We start from the raw sequence: 15,732 nt of genomic DNA, 5'->3' as shown, positions 1-15,732 counted from the left end.
GCACTACAAGAAAAGGTGAATGTATAATTTCTTAGAGTTTCCTGGCTGAGATGACTGGAACTATGCATTATTTTTCTGAGTATCTGATTACAACAAGTCACGTGATACATTCATAACTTCTGGTGCCTTGCTTTGACCTCCATGTGGGATTTCCATATGTCTTTCACCCTTAGCCCCAGGCTGACCACTGGGACTCATGTCATGAACTCATTGCCACCAGCCAGCTTTGTGACAAGCTTCACCCTAACTCCTGAGAATGCCATATCTAGTGTTCAGGCTTGCCCACCTATGTTTCTGATATCCTGCCAAGCTATGATTTATGTTTGCTTGCCTTGTTTTTAGATTCTTTCCTGGCTCCCCAGTTAAAAGCCTTCTCCTTCCTCAGAGACATCGCCTTTGACTACTGTCTGTTGTCCAGTGCCTTTATCTTAGATCCCCATTTTCTAGCCTTAAGTGATGTCTTAGTCTGTTTTCTGTTGCTATAACAGAATACCTGAGGCTGAGACTTTATAAAGGAAAAAAAATCTATTTAGCTCATGGTTTTGGAAGCTGAGAGTCCCAGGTTGGAAAGCTCCATCTGTTCATCCTCTGGAAGGTCCCCCTAGGCTGTATCACAACATGATGGAGAAACAAAAAGAACTAGCCATGTACAGAAGGGCCCAAGCACATGGCGTGGGCTTGCTTTATAACCTGTTCTCACAAAAACTAACTCACTTGTGAGACCATTTATGGCCCTAACTTGACTCTCTTCAGATAGCTAATGGGGGGAAAGTTATCAAGATAAGTAGAAAGGAAAATAAGGAGTCAGGGTCAGGGTACTCCTGGTCAGCATGCCTTCAGGTAGGCACCCTTGATCTCAGGTCCTATGGCTACCAGCATTCAAAAGAGACCATTAGTTTAAGTCTTTCAGCCAAAAAATTAAGCCATACCCGTTGCTTGCAGAGACTCAGGGAATAGTGAACTCTGTAAATTTCTTTAACTCAAGAGCCGCCAGCATGTTCACAAACACAACGGAGATGTGTGGCTTACGAGAACCAGAATAATGAGTTATTTATTTATTTATATATCTGAAAAACTGGTGGAAATACAGATTTACTGCACCCAGTGCATCAGTTTGAGGTATCCCCAGAGTTGATATTCTAACCAGATTCAGTACAGAAGGAGTTGGTAATTAGCCAGAAAGATGGTGGTCTCTGTCACCAGTACTCAGGTCGGTGACATGCAAGGTTCCTGTATTTAAAGTAGTCTCCTCTCGCCGTGTCCTACAGTGTAGGCAGAGACTCCCTATCTGGCCAGCTTATTAATATTTGGCCTTTATTCCTCTCGAAGACAATGCTGGTGTCCCTGTGGCCAGCATTCCTTCTAAGGAAGCTGAATTGGCTCGTGGGCTCTGCCCACGATAATGGTATCTACCTGCTCTAAGCCTAAGATATTATCTAAGTGAAACTCCCTTGGCCCTGAGATCATCAAAGGGGTACCTTGAGAACAGTTGCTATGTGCAGCCTCCTTCTATTGGGGGTGTAAGCTAAGTGGGCCTGAGGTACCTTTCAGTGACACACCTAGGAGCCATTTATTTTCAAGACACACAAGAACTCATGTTACTTCCAAGGTCAAAAGACTTCCGAGTGACTCTGTCAATCAGTCCTTCCTTCACCTGCAGTCATATCTTGGATAGATCTTTTAAATTAACTTGTACAATTTTTCAAAGAATTTCGAGTCAGCTCATGATCCTTGGACACATCTGCTCTCTAGTAGTTCTTTTGTATTTCTAGCATCCTTTGATGTTCCTCTGTACGTCACTGAAAAAAATTTTTATAAAGAACTTCTTTCTTCCACTTTAGCAGTTCATACTAAACATTCTGGGAGATCACTGTGTAAAAAATACACATTTTTTTAGGCACTAAGTTGTGATTTTATTTTATTTTATTTTCTGTAGAGACTTTTTTTTATATATCAGAGATTGAACCTGGGGGTGCTTAACCACTGAGTCACATTCCTAGCCCTTTTTTATTTTTTTTTATTTTTAAGACAGGGTCTTGCTAAGTTACTTAGAGCCTCACTACATACAAAGCTGAGGCTGGCCTCAAACTTGCAATCCTCCTGCCTTAGCCTCCAGAGTCTCCAGAATACAGAAACTATCTTGTTTTAAGAGTGGTTATTAAGTAGCTTCTCATTTTCCCCCCCAAAATAGTTTGAAGATGGCATCCTCGATGCTTGTTTGTACATGATGGACAGAGCACAAATGGATCTTTCTGGTAGAGGGAATCCCATCAAAGTCAGCCGGGTTGGATCTGCAATGGTAAGCAACGTCTATTGATGGCTGAAAACTACCATGTGCACCACTTGCCTCAGCATAGATGTTGGTTCATTAAAAGCTGTTGAAATAGCAACTCACACTTAATAGACTTTTATTTGTGACACTCTGACTTATGACACCCTGCATAGCTCTTGAATTCTCTGAGCTTGTCATGTGCTGTAAAACAAAAAATTTATCTCAATACTGTATGTTTCTTGGGCTTCAGACAAATGCTGATGGATATCATACTGTTTTGCAGTTATCCTTAAGAACCTCTTGCCTGGCAACTAAAAACTGACTTAAAAAAATACATCAATGACTAATCAAATGGTCCATCAATCAAACATCAAGGAGCACAAAGATGTACAAGACCCAGATTTTCTCCACATTTACACTGGTGTTAAGAGTAAACAATAAATAGCTCTATAGAATTCTAGCCTCTATAGCTGTGATATCTCACCAGAGAGCTTTATTGCTTGTGAAGTGGGTATCAGTTCTGCCCAGTCATCTAATAAGGTAGGTGCAATAGGTACTCCCATGCCATTTTAAGGAAGCACGGTGATGTCAGTTTGTTAAAAACAAAGCTTCCACTAGAATCCAGGTTTATTAACTCCAAGTCTAGCCAGGTTCTACATTTCATCTACTCTTTGTAGGATATTGTGAGATGTCTTTGAGGATGCAGAGATCCTGCAGTGGGATGGCTGAAAAGGAAAAAGAATACCCATGAGTGGGAAGCTTGGAGCCAGGGTTAGAAGCAGATTAAATGGGACCCTGGGTACTCATACGCCAGCACATAGGTCTTGGTGGAAAAAATATGTATCACATTTGGTTCAGGAGCATAATATTCCTGAAAAAAATCTTAAAACAGGCTCTATTTCATACAAAGACTGAGAATTTATTCTTAGCAATGTCCTGAAGTTTTCTAAAACATTCTCCCTGGAAGAATTTTATTTTTGAGTTGAGTTTATATATTCTTTTTTTTGGGGGGGGGGCGGTTACTGGCGATTGAACTCAGGGGCACTCGACCACTGAGCCACATCCCCAGTCCTATTTTTATTTTATTTAGACACAGGGTCTCACTGAGTTGCTTAGAGCCTCACTTTTGCTGAGGCTGGGCTTTGAACTTGCAATCCTTCTGCCTCAGCCTCCCCTGAGCCACTGGGATTAGAAGCGTGTGCCCCCGTACCCAGCTATATATTCTTTTGACTTAAACAAAATCAGTATTGCTGACATACAAATATTAGTCCAAGGATGATAATGGCATATAATTTCTGGTGATGGTTTTTATTTTTTCAGGACTAAGTTACTTGTAAATTTAGGACATGTGAGGACTTAAATAGTGGAGGTGGACATTAACCCCCAAAAGTGGTTTTAGGATGAGGGTGTAGCTCAGCGGTAGACTGTGTGCTTTAACATGGGTCAGGCCCCGAGTTCAATCCCAGCACCAAAATAAATTAAAAGGTGCCTTTGTTTTCTGTTGTTGGTTATACTACATAATGAAAAGACAATGAGTTCTAAAGACTTTGGAAATCTTATTATAATAACCGTGGATAACAATACATATTAGACCTGCAATTGATAACTATTTTTCCTACTTCAAAAAAAATTCATTTTTTTTCTTCTTAGAAGTTACCACAACAAGTTTGCAGTGGGAAGGGAAGAGCTAGGAGTTATTAAATACAAATTAATTCCTTCCTAAGCGATATTTAATGGCATGGCTCTCATCCTAAGCTTACTCACACATTGGGTGTATTTTTACAAATCCAGAAATCCCTGAAACACAAGTCAACACAGGAGGAAAGCGGAAAGGGAACATCTAACATAATGCTGTCTCTAGTGGCCTCTGGCCAAGCAGAAGTTGTTAGGTATGGAATTAAGCCCGAAATGCTATTGCAAATTGCCTTGAATTTTTTTTTTTAATTACAAACAGCCTATGAAGTTCTAATTTGGAAAATGTATATCCCCAGTTACAAGGTTTGGAATTAGAGAGTCTGTCTGGGCAATGGTTTGGCTCTGGTTGGATTTGGCTTTTGGAAGGGGAGACCATGTATGTTAAGGGGTAGAGCATCTCTACTCTTACCTGACCGATTTTAAGCCACATCTCTAGTTCCTTATCCTTGTTCACACACAGAGAAATTGTGATGGCTTGCAAAACCCTTTCACATCTGTGATCTCCTTCAATCCTTGCAATAGCTCTGTGAGTCGTTCCAACATCTATTCGGTTATGGTGATTTTTAAAAACTGAAATATTGAGCCTCCAAAAAGAGAAAACAACCCTAAGAAAAAAGCATCAACTGGTTTTTAATCCTTCAGGCTGTTGGGCTCCTTGTTCACAAATCCTTGAAATTCAAAATTCGGAAGTGAAATTTCATGAAATTTGAAATTTCTTAAAATCATGAAAATTCTGAGTGCAGTTAAACAAAGATCTTGGGGAGGGGAAAACCCTTCAAATTTCTCAAAGGTTTGCCTTAAAATATGAAAAGATGTATTTAGAAAACCCAGCAAGAGCTCTGAGTTAAAGAGTCTAGCAGGAATCCAGATTCACAGGAGGACAGGCCTCTGTATACTCTCCAGGAATGAGGCCCAGGCTTCAGGAGCAACAGAGCTTGATGCACCAGGTGTTTTTGTTTTTATCCTGAGTCCCTCTCAAATGCTTCACAGCCTGTCGCAGAGTCTGGAATTCCTCTCACAGAAAAACCGACCCTCAGAAAGAGATGCATGTGACACACCAATCCTCCCGGAGGTGGGACACAGTGACGTCAGTGCATGCCGAGAGGAGGGCAATGGCAGGCAGACTTTCCTAAGAGCAGCCGATGCCAGGAAGGAATGGGCACAAACAGCCCTGCCCTCGTTGGGTACCTGAAGAAAATCGAGCTGAGTAGGGGCAAGGAGCACATGACCTGGGGCCCTCGGAAAAATTGACTTACTGTGGTCATGGCTGATTCTGGCAGCCATGAAGTTTATCATGAAGTTTTCTTTCAAAGCAAAGTAACAGCAACCCAAAATAACAGAAGCAAGGAAACACTGTGCATGATGCTAAAAAAGCACAGAGAATGACTGAAATTGTGCAGAATTTCTAATAACAATCATATGCACTTGGATTTTAAGTGCACAATCCCCAGCTAAAAAACCTTTATGGTCCAGTGTACATGACCTTGACTAATCGTTGTGAGGCCTCAGATGTCAGTAGCTCCTTCTCCCATCCACACCAGTTGTGACACCCCAAGATGTCTTTGGATATTGTCAAATGCTCCCTTGGGGTAAAAGGTCATTCCTAGTGAGAACCACAGCATTAAATCTGTCTTCATCTCAGTTTTCCTGGCTGTGGGACAGTAATAACATTTTCTCCTGGCCTGCATAGAGGATTACTTTGTTCAAAACCTGCTGGTTTTATTCTGCCAAGGAAGAGAAAGTGGAGACAGCATTGCATACAAAGGACCAGGCCCCACATCAGGAGATAGGACCTTGGACCTTGGATAGGACCTTGGACCTCGGATCTGTTTCTGCTGCTAACATAATATATGAGTTGGGGCCAATAACTCAACTACAGGGTTCATTTCTTCTTAAAAATCAAACTTTGTCTCTGTACTCAAATCACATTTGTAATTTCCATTGACAGCAAGAATTTTTTTTTTTAATTCTTCAAAACAAAGTTCTCCTTTCTTCCGTTTTTGTCCCTTATACATTCAGTATAGCCCTCTTATTGTGGGTTGCTGTTATTTTGCTTTCAAATAGAAGTAAGAAAACTTCATGATAATCCGGACACCCTGGGATTGCTGGACTTTCCCAAGAGAAAAAAAAAAAAAAATCCTGTAATCCCCTTGTCTGGGGATTGGGCCTGAGATTTTTATAGCCCAATTTTTATTTAGGCTTTTCTAAATACCGATTTGTGCATTTTATAAGATCTATACTGAAGATTTGTTTAAGAGAAAAGAGGAAATTAGAAAAAAAAGAAGAAGCTTGCCCAACGTTGTGCTTCTTCTCTTAAATGGCACACCTTGATTACTCTTTCCTTTCCACCTCATTTCCATTGTGACAGTCTCCACCAAGAAAATTGCCAGGAAATGTGCCAGGAAAAGTTAAGGAGGATGCTTTGTGCCATCTGAAAATCCACTTCACTCACATGCCATTAGTAAAGCATTCCATTGCCAGCCCTAAATGGCTATGAAGCCACCAGACGTGGATTCTGAGCTCCCAGTCATACTATCAAAACGCTTCTGCCCTGACAGGTGACAAGAACAGCCTGGTCCTGGGGAGAGGGGGTGGCAGTGATAATACCCCATCATTACTGCTGCTGGTTACCTGTCCATGCTGGCTTTGCCCCATGACTAATTGGATTTGGCAGGAACCGTAGGCAGAGCTCTTTCCCCAGAGAGACGCAGTTGCTGCTGCAGGGGCCTCTGCTCCTGCAGAGAACGGTTTGCCTAGTCACTGTGAACCCTCTGAGCCTCTCACCTTCATGCCCACTTGTTCCTGGATGGTGAGATTTTATCCATAGAAGAAGAGCTGTATTGAAAGGAGCACACAAGATCTGGAAGATTCTCCAGGGGACTTTTTGATGAGGAAAGGAGAGGCCTTGGGAAGTGATGTCATTCACTCAAGGTCACACCACTAAAAAAAATGGCTGAGCTGGAACTAGATATTGCCCTTGCTCTCAGGTCATATCACTTTAGAAGGCTCCTACCAACACATTATTACAAATAACACAGCTCTCTATTGAATTGAGCAGCTGTCTCATAGAAAAGAAAAAGCCCCCAAGCAATTGAGCTCAGAACAGGTAGGTGAATTTCAATAAACAGGAATAAATGAGGAAAGGTGTAAATCAGAAGATTCCAGATAGAAGAAGTCACTGGGTGCCTTGGAAAGAGGTCCCAAAAGGATTAGGTACCACATGTGGTATAATGGTGCTAGTGATGAAAGTAGCGGTGGTAGTGGTGGTGGTGGTAGTTGTGGTGATGGCAGGTGATAATAGGTTTTTTCTTTCCATCACTATAGTGGTGATGATGTGGTTATGATGGTGGCAATCGTGGTGATAATGGTAAGGATTATGGTGGTGGCGGTGGCAATGGTAATGGTGGTGGTAGCAGTAGTGGGGTGATGGTAATAATGACGGTAGTGGTGGTGGTGATGTTGATTATGGTGATATTGGTAGTGGTGGTGATGATTGTGATGGTAGGAAAACACTCACCCACGCGGTCATTCATTCAACAAGTATTTATTGAGCCTCAGCACTACCAATCTGAGCACTAGAGCCCAGTCATGAACAAAACATTGTTTCTACGTTGACAGAGCTTACAGTTTAATAGAATAGACAGACTAGTAAATAGAAAACTTCAACATGATATAGCAAATTCTCTTGTGGAATTAAACATAAGATTGTTTAGGAAAACAAATCTCTCAAATTTAACTCAAAGTTTCCCCAGGACTAAACCCTGGCCTAATGAGTGTTGAGATATTGAATCAAAAGATAGAGGAATGGCTAACAAAGGCCCACAGCAATAATAAGCCACACTACTATTCAGAGAAGCCCTCTCTCGATGGTTGAAATTATATCCACATTGTCAGTCACTAAAGCATAGTAAGGGGATATAGCGATTTGCTCCTCTTGGGACTTGTGTGTTTTGCAATTCAGAAAACACAAGGTTGCCACAACTCAAGTTTGTCCCATGGGGTCCCAACACCCACACTTGCTTGATTCCTTGGAACTCTATTTTGATTCAATTATAGTGATTAAAAAAAAAGGTGATATTAATGGGGGGAAATTTGAGGGTGGTAGGGAAGAAAATGTCAATATACTTACATATTTTAAAATTCCAGGGCTTTCCACTGTTGCCAGCCAGGACTTTCCAGCTTCTCTTGAGGTGTGCACGTTTATTTTTAACCCTAGTCTTTTGCTAATATCGAACCATGGTGCCATCATTAATCCCCATTAATACCTTGTTCTGACTGTGCCTTTGGGGAATTAACTCAAGATTGAACTTTTTTAACCAATTGATGTTCTGTGTACTCTTTAGTGTTACTAAAAAGAACTTGAACTCCAGCTAGTAAATCAAACTGACCACAACTGGAGGCAGGTCCTGAGTTCTTCCAGAGCCCAGCACAAGATGCATAGCTATACACCTTTGAGACAAAATGGGTTTCATGGTTTCTGAATCTCAAGCACCCGTGATCCCACAGATAAACTGAAAATAAGGCTAGTTTCCCTTTGTCCATCTTTTCTACCTTTTTCCCTGAACCAGTATTTAGAAAGGTTTTTTTTTTTTTATTTCCATGCATGAAAAAGACAGTCATGCCCACACTGCTTTGAGTTGTTGCCACGCAACTCCACAGGGGATTTACTACAAAACCATGTTTTGAGCATTTTTCCCTCTAGTTGTTTACTTGCCCATCTTGAATGGAAAGCTGAACATTCAGAAGACTTCTTCATGCAACAAACCTTAATTAAAATATTCAGATTGTATTTAAAATTTTGCTTGAGTTAGAAATTCCACACCCTGCGTCATTCCAAATGAACTTCCAAGTCAGAAATAAACACCTAAACTCTCCTCACTGATCATACAATTCACCGCGGTATAATTCCCTTACAGTTTTAATCTTAAAAATACTTTTAAATGTATGAAGCAATGTGTGACTGTTCCTTTGGTTCAGAAGACAACCAGCCCCTGCCTCCTTTCTTGGAATGAACTGTCAAAGAAATCTGAGGACTCAGGTGGTCGGTGGCCATTGTCTCCAACCTTTTACCACCAAGGAGCTTTTTCCCATTTCACGGAATGAATCTTGTGTCTATCAAAAAAAGCATGATTACGTAATAGTAACTGGTTTTCCCATTTCATTCTGTGTCTGGTTTATATAATTGCCAACCAGAACTTCCAATGGTAATGGCGGTGGTAATGATCAGTGCTACCTCATCAGTGCAACCACACTGATGTAAGTCAGTGCCACCTTTGGGAGAATAAACATACTACCTCTGCTTGGTGTTTTGTAAGAGTGATGATGGATCACCAACTTACTAACTTGCTGGATCCTAGAAACCAAAATTCCCAAGCTGATGGCCATTGTCAGATGGAGGCTCCATGGTAGAGTCAAGGCTCCTGCCCAGAGTTTCTGTGTCTCAGATCTATCGACTTTTATTTGAGGTTATTATCGTCTGTCTCCATGATTTATGCCTGGGTGTCAGGGAAGACATTCCTCAGTTTGGAATGGCAGAAAAAGGAGAGGCACCTGGTGGTCTTTGTAACCATTCAAATGGAAACACAACTCAATCTGTAGGAGCTCCCATGGTGGCCACCTTTGGAGAATCTTTTGATTAGTAGAAAGGTTATGGCAGTCCAATATAGTAAAATACTAAATTACCCCTTACGAAATGATTCTATTTTCAAATCCTAACTTAGAGTCAAAGTATGCCCTAAAAATGGAAGGTATTTCTGTAATTCCTGAATGACCATGGAAATCCAATGATGAAGGGGAGGTCAGAACAACTCTCCTACATTTTTATTTTTTATTTTTGGTACAGGGCATTGAACCCATAGGTGCTTTACCACTGAGCTACATCCCCAGCCCTTTTTAGTTTTTTATTTGGAGACAAGGGCTTGCTAAGTTTCTCAAGGCCTCCCTAAACTGCTGATGCTGGTCTCAAAATTGTGATCCTCTTGCCTCAGCCTCCTGAGTTGTTGGGATTACAGGTACGAGTCACACTACACCCAGCATATATTACATTTCTAACAAAACATGATACCATAAGGTCACATTATTCACCAGGGAATCTCATTTCTGCTTGTTAAAGATTTTCAACAATTTCATTGGAAGCCAATGGAAAAAGAGAATTTCCCTAACAGAAATTATCTTTGCAGACACTTTTGAGGAAATCATATCCGTCCATAAATAACCACTGTGCAGATGAAAAGACTGAGATATCAGGAAGTTGAGTAACTTTATCCAAGGTCACAGGTGGCACTGGAGTTGATATCTGGCTGCCTGATCCCTCTGTTCTAACCTCAATGTTACATTTCCCCTGGATTTGCCCTATTCCTGTCCTCTCTCCATATCACATGAGCTCCTTGGCTACAAAGATAATGCCTTTTATGTACTCTGTCTGGTTCAATCACGCTCCTTTAGGTGGGGGGAAATGAGGGACAGTGAGCTGTTTAGACCTCATTTTTTTTTGCCTCTCTGTTAAAGCCAGAAATGTAATGAAGTTTCCATTTGTGGGCAAACAGCTTGGTTTCTCAATTATTAAGGTTACATTTCTTATGCCTGTTCTTCCCATATTTTTGGAGAAAAACAGACATTTATTACAAGCCATCTCTCGAATGTGATAATCGTAGTCAATCTAAATGTCTTGCTTTCCCTGAATTGCTTCCTGGAATGAGGTTTCAATGCAGCATCTATTTTGTAATCACACAGGCTATTTCTGAAACACGGGGGTGCTTGCTTTTCAGCACTCCCTCCAAGCTATGCAGCCGAAGCTGCTCTAGTCTCCTGGGACAAATGTCCCCAGGATAGATGGAGAGTCGGCAGTAAAGCCAGAGAGGTCCTTCATGCACTTGGGGTTTCTTTCTCATCCTTCTCTTTCCTACCTTCACCTCCTTCTTCTCTTGCTCCATATTTTCCCCTCTCCCTTCTACTCTCACCTGTCATTCAAATATCACTGGAGACCTGTCCTGGACCAACCAGCCCTACACCATGCGGCAGTGATATGGCAACGAGAGAAAGAAGACAGCAATTGGAGAGCTTGTCAACTTTCAGTTTCTCTCTTGGCCCACTTGTGGCTATTTCTGTCATGACTGTCAATTAGTAAAATATGCGGTGGCCAAATGAGAATCCTCGGTTACTGAGAGAGACACAACTTAATCGTCTCTTGTTGCAATGATCATCATGAAAAAAATGAATGATTCATGGACACATACCAAAGGATAGTTGATAGGAGTAGTTATATGTATCACAATGCAGATTAAGGTTAGTTCACGTTGTTTTTTTTAAATTAAAGTTAAATTTACATGTACTAAAAAGCATGGATGCCAAATGCACAAATCAATGGGTTGGGGGTGGGGAAAATCACCACCCCAATCAAAATATAAACATTTCCATCTGTTGGAAATTTCCCTTGTGCTCCTGCTAGTCAATCTGCATCCCCACAGACAACCACTGGTCCAATTTCTTGCAATAGATTAGATTTGTCTGTTCTTAAACTTCACATAAATTGATTCATACAATATGTATGGGGCTGGTCTTTTTACTCAATCAATGGCTGCACATTTTTAAAAATTTTATCCTATTACAGATAGTATTTTATTGTATCCAGTGTCATGATCTGTCTATACACTCACCTATTGATGGACATTTGAGATATTTCCACTTTGGAGCTATTACAAATAAAGCTACTATGAACATTGTCGGAAGATGATGTGTGTGTGTGTGTGTGTGTGTGTGTGTCTGTGTTTTCATATGTCGGGAGTACATAGCTAAAGACGGCACATCTGGATCACAGCATATGTATATGTTTCATATGACAGTTTTCCAAAAAGGTTCCATCATTTGATGTTTCTGCCAACAAGGTATGAGAGTTCTGGTTATTTCCACAGCTTCATCTGTTCTAGGTGGTTTCAAACATAAAATAACCGAGGAGCTGGGGTTGTGGCTCAGTGGTAACCAATCCAATGGGCACAGAATGGTATCCAGTTGTTATTTTAATTTTCTTTACTCTGATGAGTAGTGACATGGAGCACTTTTGCATACATGTATTGCCCTTTGTGGATCTTTTTCTGGTGTGGTGTCTTTTTGAGTCTTTTTCCCCATTCTGATTGGGTTATTTGTATTTTTATTGGTGAGTTGTAGCTGCTCTGTATACATTTTGAATATGTGTCCTCTGTCAGATATATTTAGAGGATATTTCTCCCCAGACTATGGCTTGCAGGTACATTTTCTAAACGGCATATTTTAAGAACTGGTTTAAAAATTTTATGAAGTCAATTTTTAAATTGCTTTTTCAATCTTTTAATTTTTTTTTAGTTGTAGGTGGACACAATAGCTTTATTTTATTTTTAGGTGGTGCTGAGAATTGAACCCAGTGCCTCATGCACACTAGGCAATTGCTCTACCACTGAGCCACAACCCCAGCCCCTCAGTTGTTTTATGTTTGTTTGTGCTAGGGATCGCACCCAGGACCTTGTGTGTATTGTTGGACAGGTTCTCTACCACTGAGTCACACACCCTTCCAACTGCTTTTTAAAAATAGTTCCTGCTAGAAAATGTTTTTTAATAAGTCCTGTGCTTTCTTTTCAAAGCTTTCTAATGGAGTTTTTACATTTTTATCTATCTTGAGTTATATATCTGTGTGGTATGAAGTAGGGGGTTCAAGGTTTACCGTTTTCCCAATGTATCTATTTATTCTGGCACCATTTGTTAAAAACACTATTGGAAAGGTTTTCATTTGTTGGGAAAAAAAATTATTTGCGCCACTGAATTGCTTTGGTGACTTTGTTGAAAATCAGATAACAAATATAAGTGTGACTGTACTTCTGGACTCTCTTGTTCCCTTGGTTTTTTGTCGATTCTTATACCAATTCAACCCAGTATATCGATTACTGGGTTGCTATAGTAAATCTCCAAATCAGGTAGTTTTTCAACTTTGTTCTTTTCAGTATTGCTTTTGGTTACTTTAGGTTCTTTTCATTTCTATACAATTTCAAGAACTTGCCAATTTCAACATGTTGGTTGGTGTCCAAACTAACCCACTGAGGTGACCTCGTAAAGAAATATTAAAAGATGACCTCTACCCATCCTCCAGTGATATCATGTTCATTCATTCAGCAGAATTTATTGAGTGCTATTCCTGGGAATACAAAGACACAAGAGCATGGGAACTTCCTTCCTTCTCTCCTTTCAGGAACGTATAATCTGGTAATGGAAACAAAGACGACCAAACCAATGACATAATACAACCTGATAAATAAGATGCTAGTAAGTAAGCAAAGCATATGGTTTTAATAAGCTTCTTCATCATTGTGACCCAAAGACTTAACAAGAACAACATAGAAGAGGAAACGTTCATTTTGACTCATAGTTTCAGCGGCTGAGTCCACACTTGGTTGACTCCATGGCTCTGATCCCCAAGGTGAGGCTGAACATCGTGGAAGAAGAAAGCAGCTCAGGACATGGCAAGGAAGCAGAAAGAGAGAGAGCTCCACTCACCAGGGACAAAATATAAACCCCCAAGGCATCCCCCCCATCCCCCCGGCCTGTGACCTTCCTCATGCAGCCACACCCTAATTGCCTACAGTAACCGCCATTTAATCCATATCAGTGGATTGATCCACTGACTAGGTCACACCTCTCAGGATCTCATCATTTTGCCTCTGAAAATCCTTGCGTTGTCTCACACATGCGCTTTTGGGGAACGTTTCATATCGAAACCATAACAAGTGCCATACGAGCACAGAGTCAGGACATCAAAGAAATAGAAATTTCCAGAGTGAAACCAGCCGAGTGTTAAACAATCAATAGGCTCCTGACCAGGAGAAGAAGGGGTTTGCGGGTGGAAGGGCATTCATTCAGGAGAGAGAATGACATTTCCAATAATAATACCAAGAGGAGAACAGCTTGATGAACCCACCACTATGAAAAGTGAAGGAGCAGGTGGATGGCTTTCTTTTTCTTGGGATCGTGTGTGTGACCCTGTCTATTGTTAAAGTGTCATAAAAGCCCTGAAAGGATCAAGGTTGAAGAGCCGGGCAAGGGAGAAAATAGGATGACTGCCTCCCTATTTCTTTTCTCTTATGTGAATTTGCTGGGATACCTGTCCATGGGGTTACCCAATAGAGCACCTCATCTGCAGGCCTCTCCCCTCCTATCCCTGCTGTAGGTCTTGGTCCGTCGCAGGGCAGCACAAGCAACAGACAGCTAGCTGCATCCCAAGACTAATGGGTTTCCAAATTTTATTTTCTAGAATTGTTTTCTAAAATATCGATTGAACCCAAGTGCACAAAAGAGAAAGGTTGGAGCAGCTTTTCTTGTAGCAAAGTGGTGACTACAGCTTCCCCCACCAAACTCAGCCCTCTCCTGCTTCACCCTCCAACATGGTAACCAATGAGGTTCATTATAAAACCCCAGAGTGTCATGGAGCACAGTTGAACATCCCCTCTCCCACTTACACCTGTGATTAAGATTGATCCCCACCAGACTGTAGCTGGGGACTTGTGGTTCACAGAACCATGGAAGGATTTTTACAAGTAATAATTCTCATTTCCAAACCTAAGTTTATGCTTTAGAAGCTAACGCATGCTACCCCAAATTTATATCCAATAGTCTTTGAGAAACTATTACAGATAAGATTAGGTATAAAATTGTCTTCTTATAGAATTTTTTCTTATAGAGAAATCCTAGCCTTGATGAGAAAATCACATTAAAATTTAACAAGATATAATAGATTTATAACAGAGAAAAGTCATTTCATCATAGCCATGTAAAATGGCACACAAAAGAAAAAAAATACATTTACATATTTAAAAATCACTGTCAAAATAGAAGTGTCTGTGCTACAGGAAATGAGAGAAATAAGAAATGCCACTTTTTTATTTGCCAGTATCAACTTAAAATCTACTTAAGCCCCCATGACCAAAACTGGAGAGAAGTCCACTGTGGATCATGCTTTAGGGTTCTTCCTATTCCTTTAGATTTTACTGAAATCCATGCCTTATTCTTACTCTAGGGTGGAGGTCTACCCAGCATGACTGCAGAACCAGCTCAGAAGTTCAGGGCAGGCCAAGCATGACCAGTTCTCCTACCTCAGTCCCATTCACCAAGGGCCTCATACCCACAAGGCACTGCGTTTCTACATTTCTTTCCCACATTTCCCCAGTGCCTGATGGTCCACCTCCTCCATGACTGAGCCTCCCTTTTTAACCCTCAGGCTATTGCCTCTGCCTCTCTCCATATTTGAACAAGCCCAATTTCATCCCTCCAGGTAGACCTAAGCCTGGAAAGCAAACCAGCAGCCCATCCCACTGGGCACTTTCTCTGACACAGAAAGGATATTTGGGGGCCTGGCTTATTTCACTTAGCACGATGTTCTCCAGTTCCATCCACGTACCAGCAGATGTCATGATTTCATTCATTTAGTGTGCTAGAGTAAAACTCCCCTGTGTCTAGGTACTACGTTTCCGCTGTTATCTAGATGGACACCTGGGCTGGTTCCATAACTTGGCTATTGTGAATTTCACTGCTACAAACATGCACATAACACTATGGTGTACTGATTTCAGTCCTTTTGGATAAATACCAAGGAGTGGGACAGCTGGGTCATATGGTGGCTCTAGTCCTAGTCTTTTGAGGAATCTTCATACTGATTTTGAGTGTGGTTGTACTAATTTGCAACTTTACCAACAATGTAAGTGCACTTTTTCCCCCCACATCCTTGCCAGCATGTTATTATTATTTGC

General features: G+C 41.0%; 1 protein-coding gene across 2 annotated transcripts in view; it reads left to right on the top strand.

The window, feature by feature from the left end:
• F13a1 (coagulation factor XIII A chain) overlaps positions 1-15,732 on the top strand; it is a 164,971-nt gene that overhangs the window by 70,440 nt on the left and 78,799 nt on the right. For both annotated transcript variants that reach the window (XM_048799747.1, XM_015493980.2), the window contains exon 6: positions 2,192-2,299. In XM_048799747.1, coding sequence (XP_048655704.1) covers positions 2,192-2,299 — 108 coding nt within the window. The remainder of the gene's footprint in view (positions 1-2,191; positions 2,300-15,732) is intronic.

Source organism: Marmota marmota, unplaced genomic scaffold (genome assembly GCF_001458135.2).
Source record: "Marmota marmota marmota unplaced genomic scaffold, marMar, whole genome shotgun sequence".
In the NCBI taxonomy this organism is placed as follows: Eukaryota; Metazoa; Chordata; class Mammalia; order Rodentia; family Sciuridae; genus Marmota; species Marmota marmota.
This window is presented reverse-complemented; position numbering and strand designations above follow the sequence as displayed.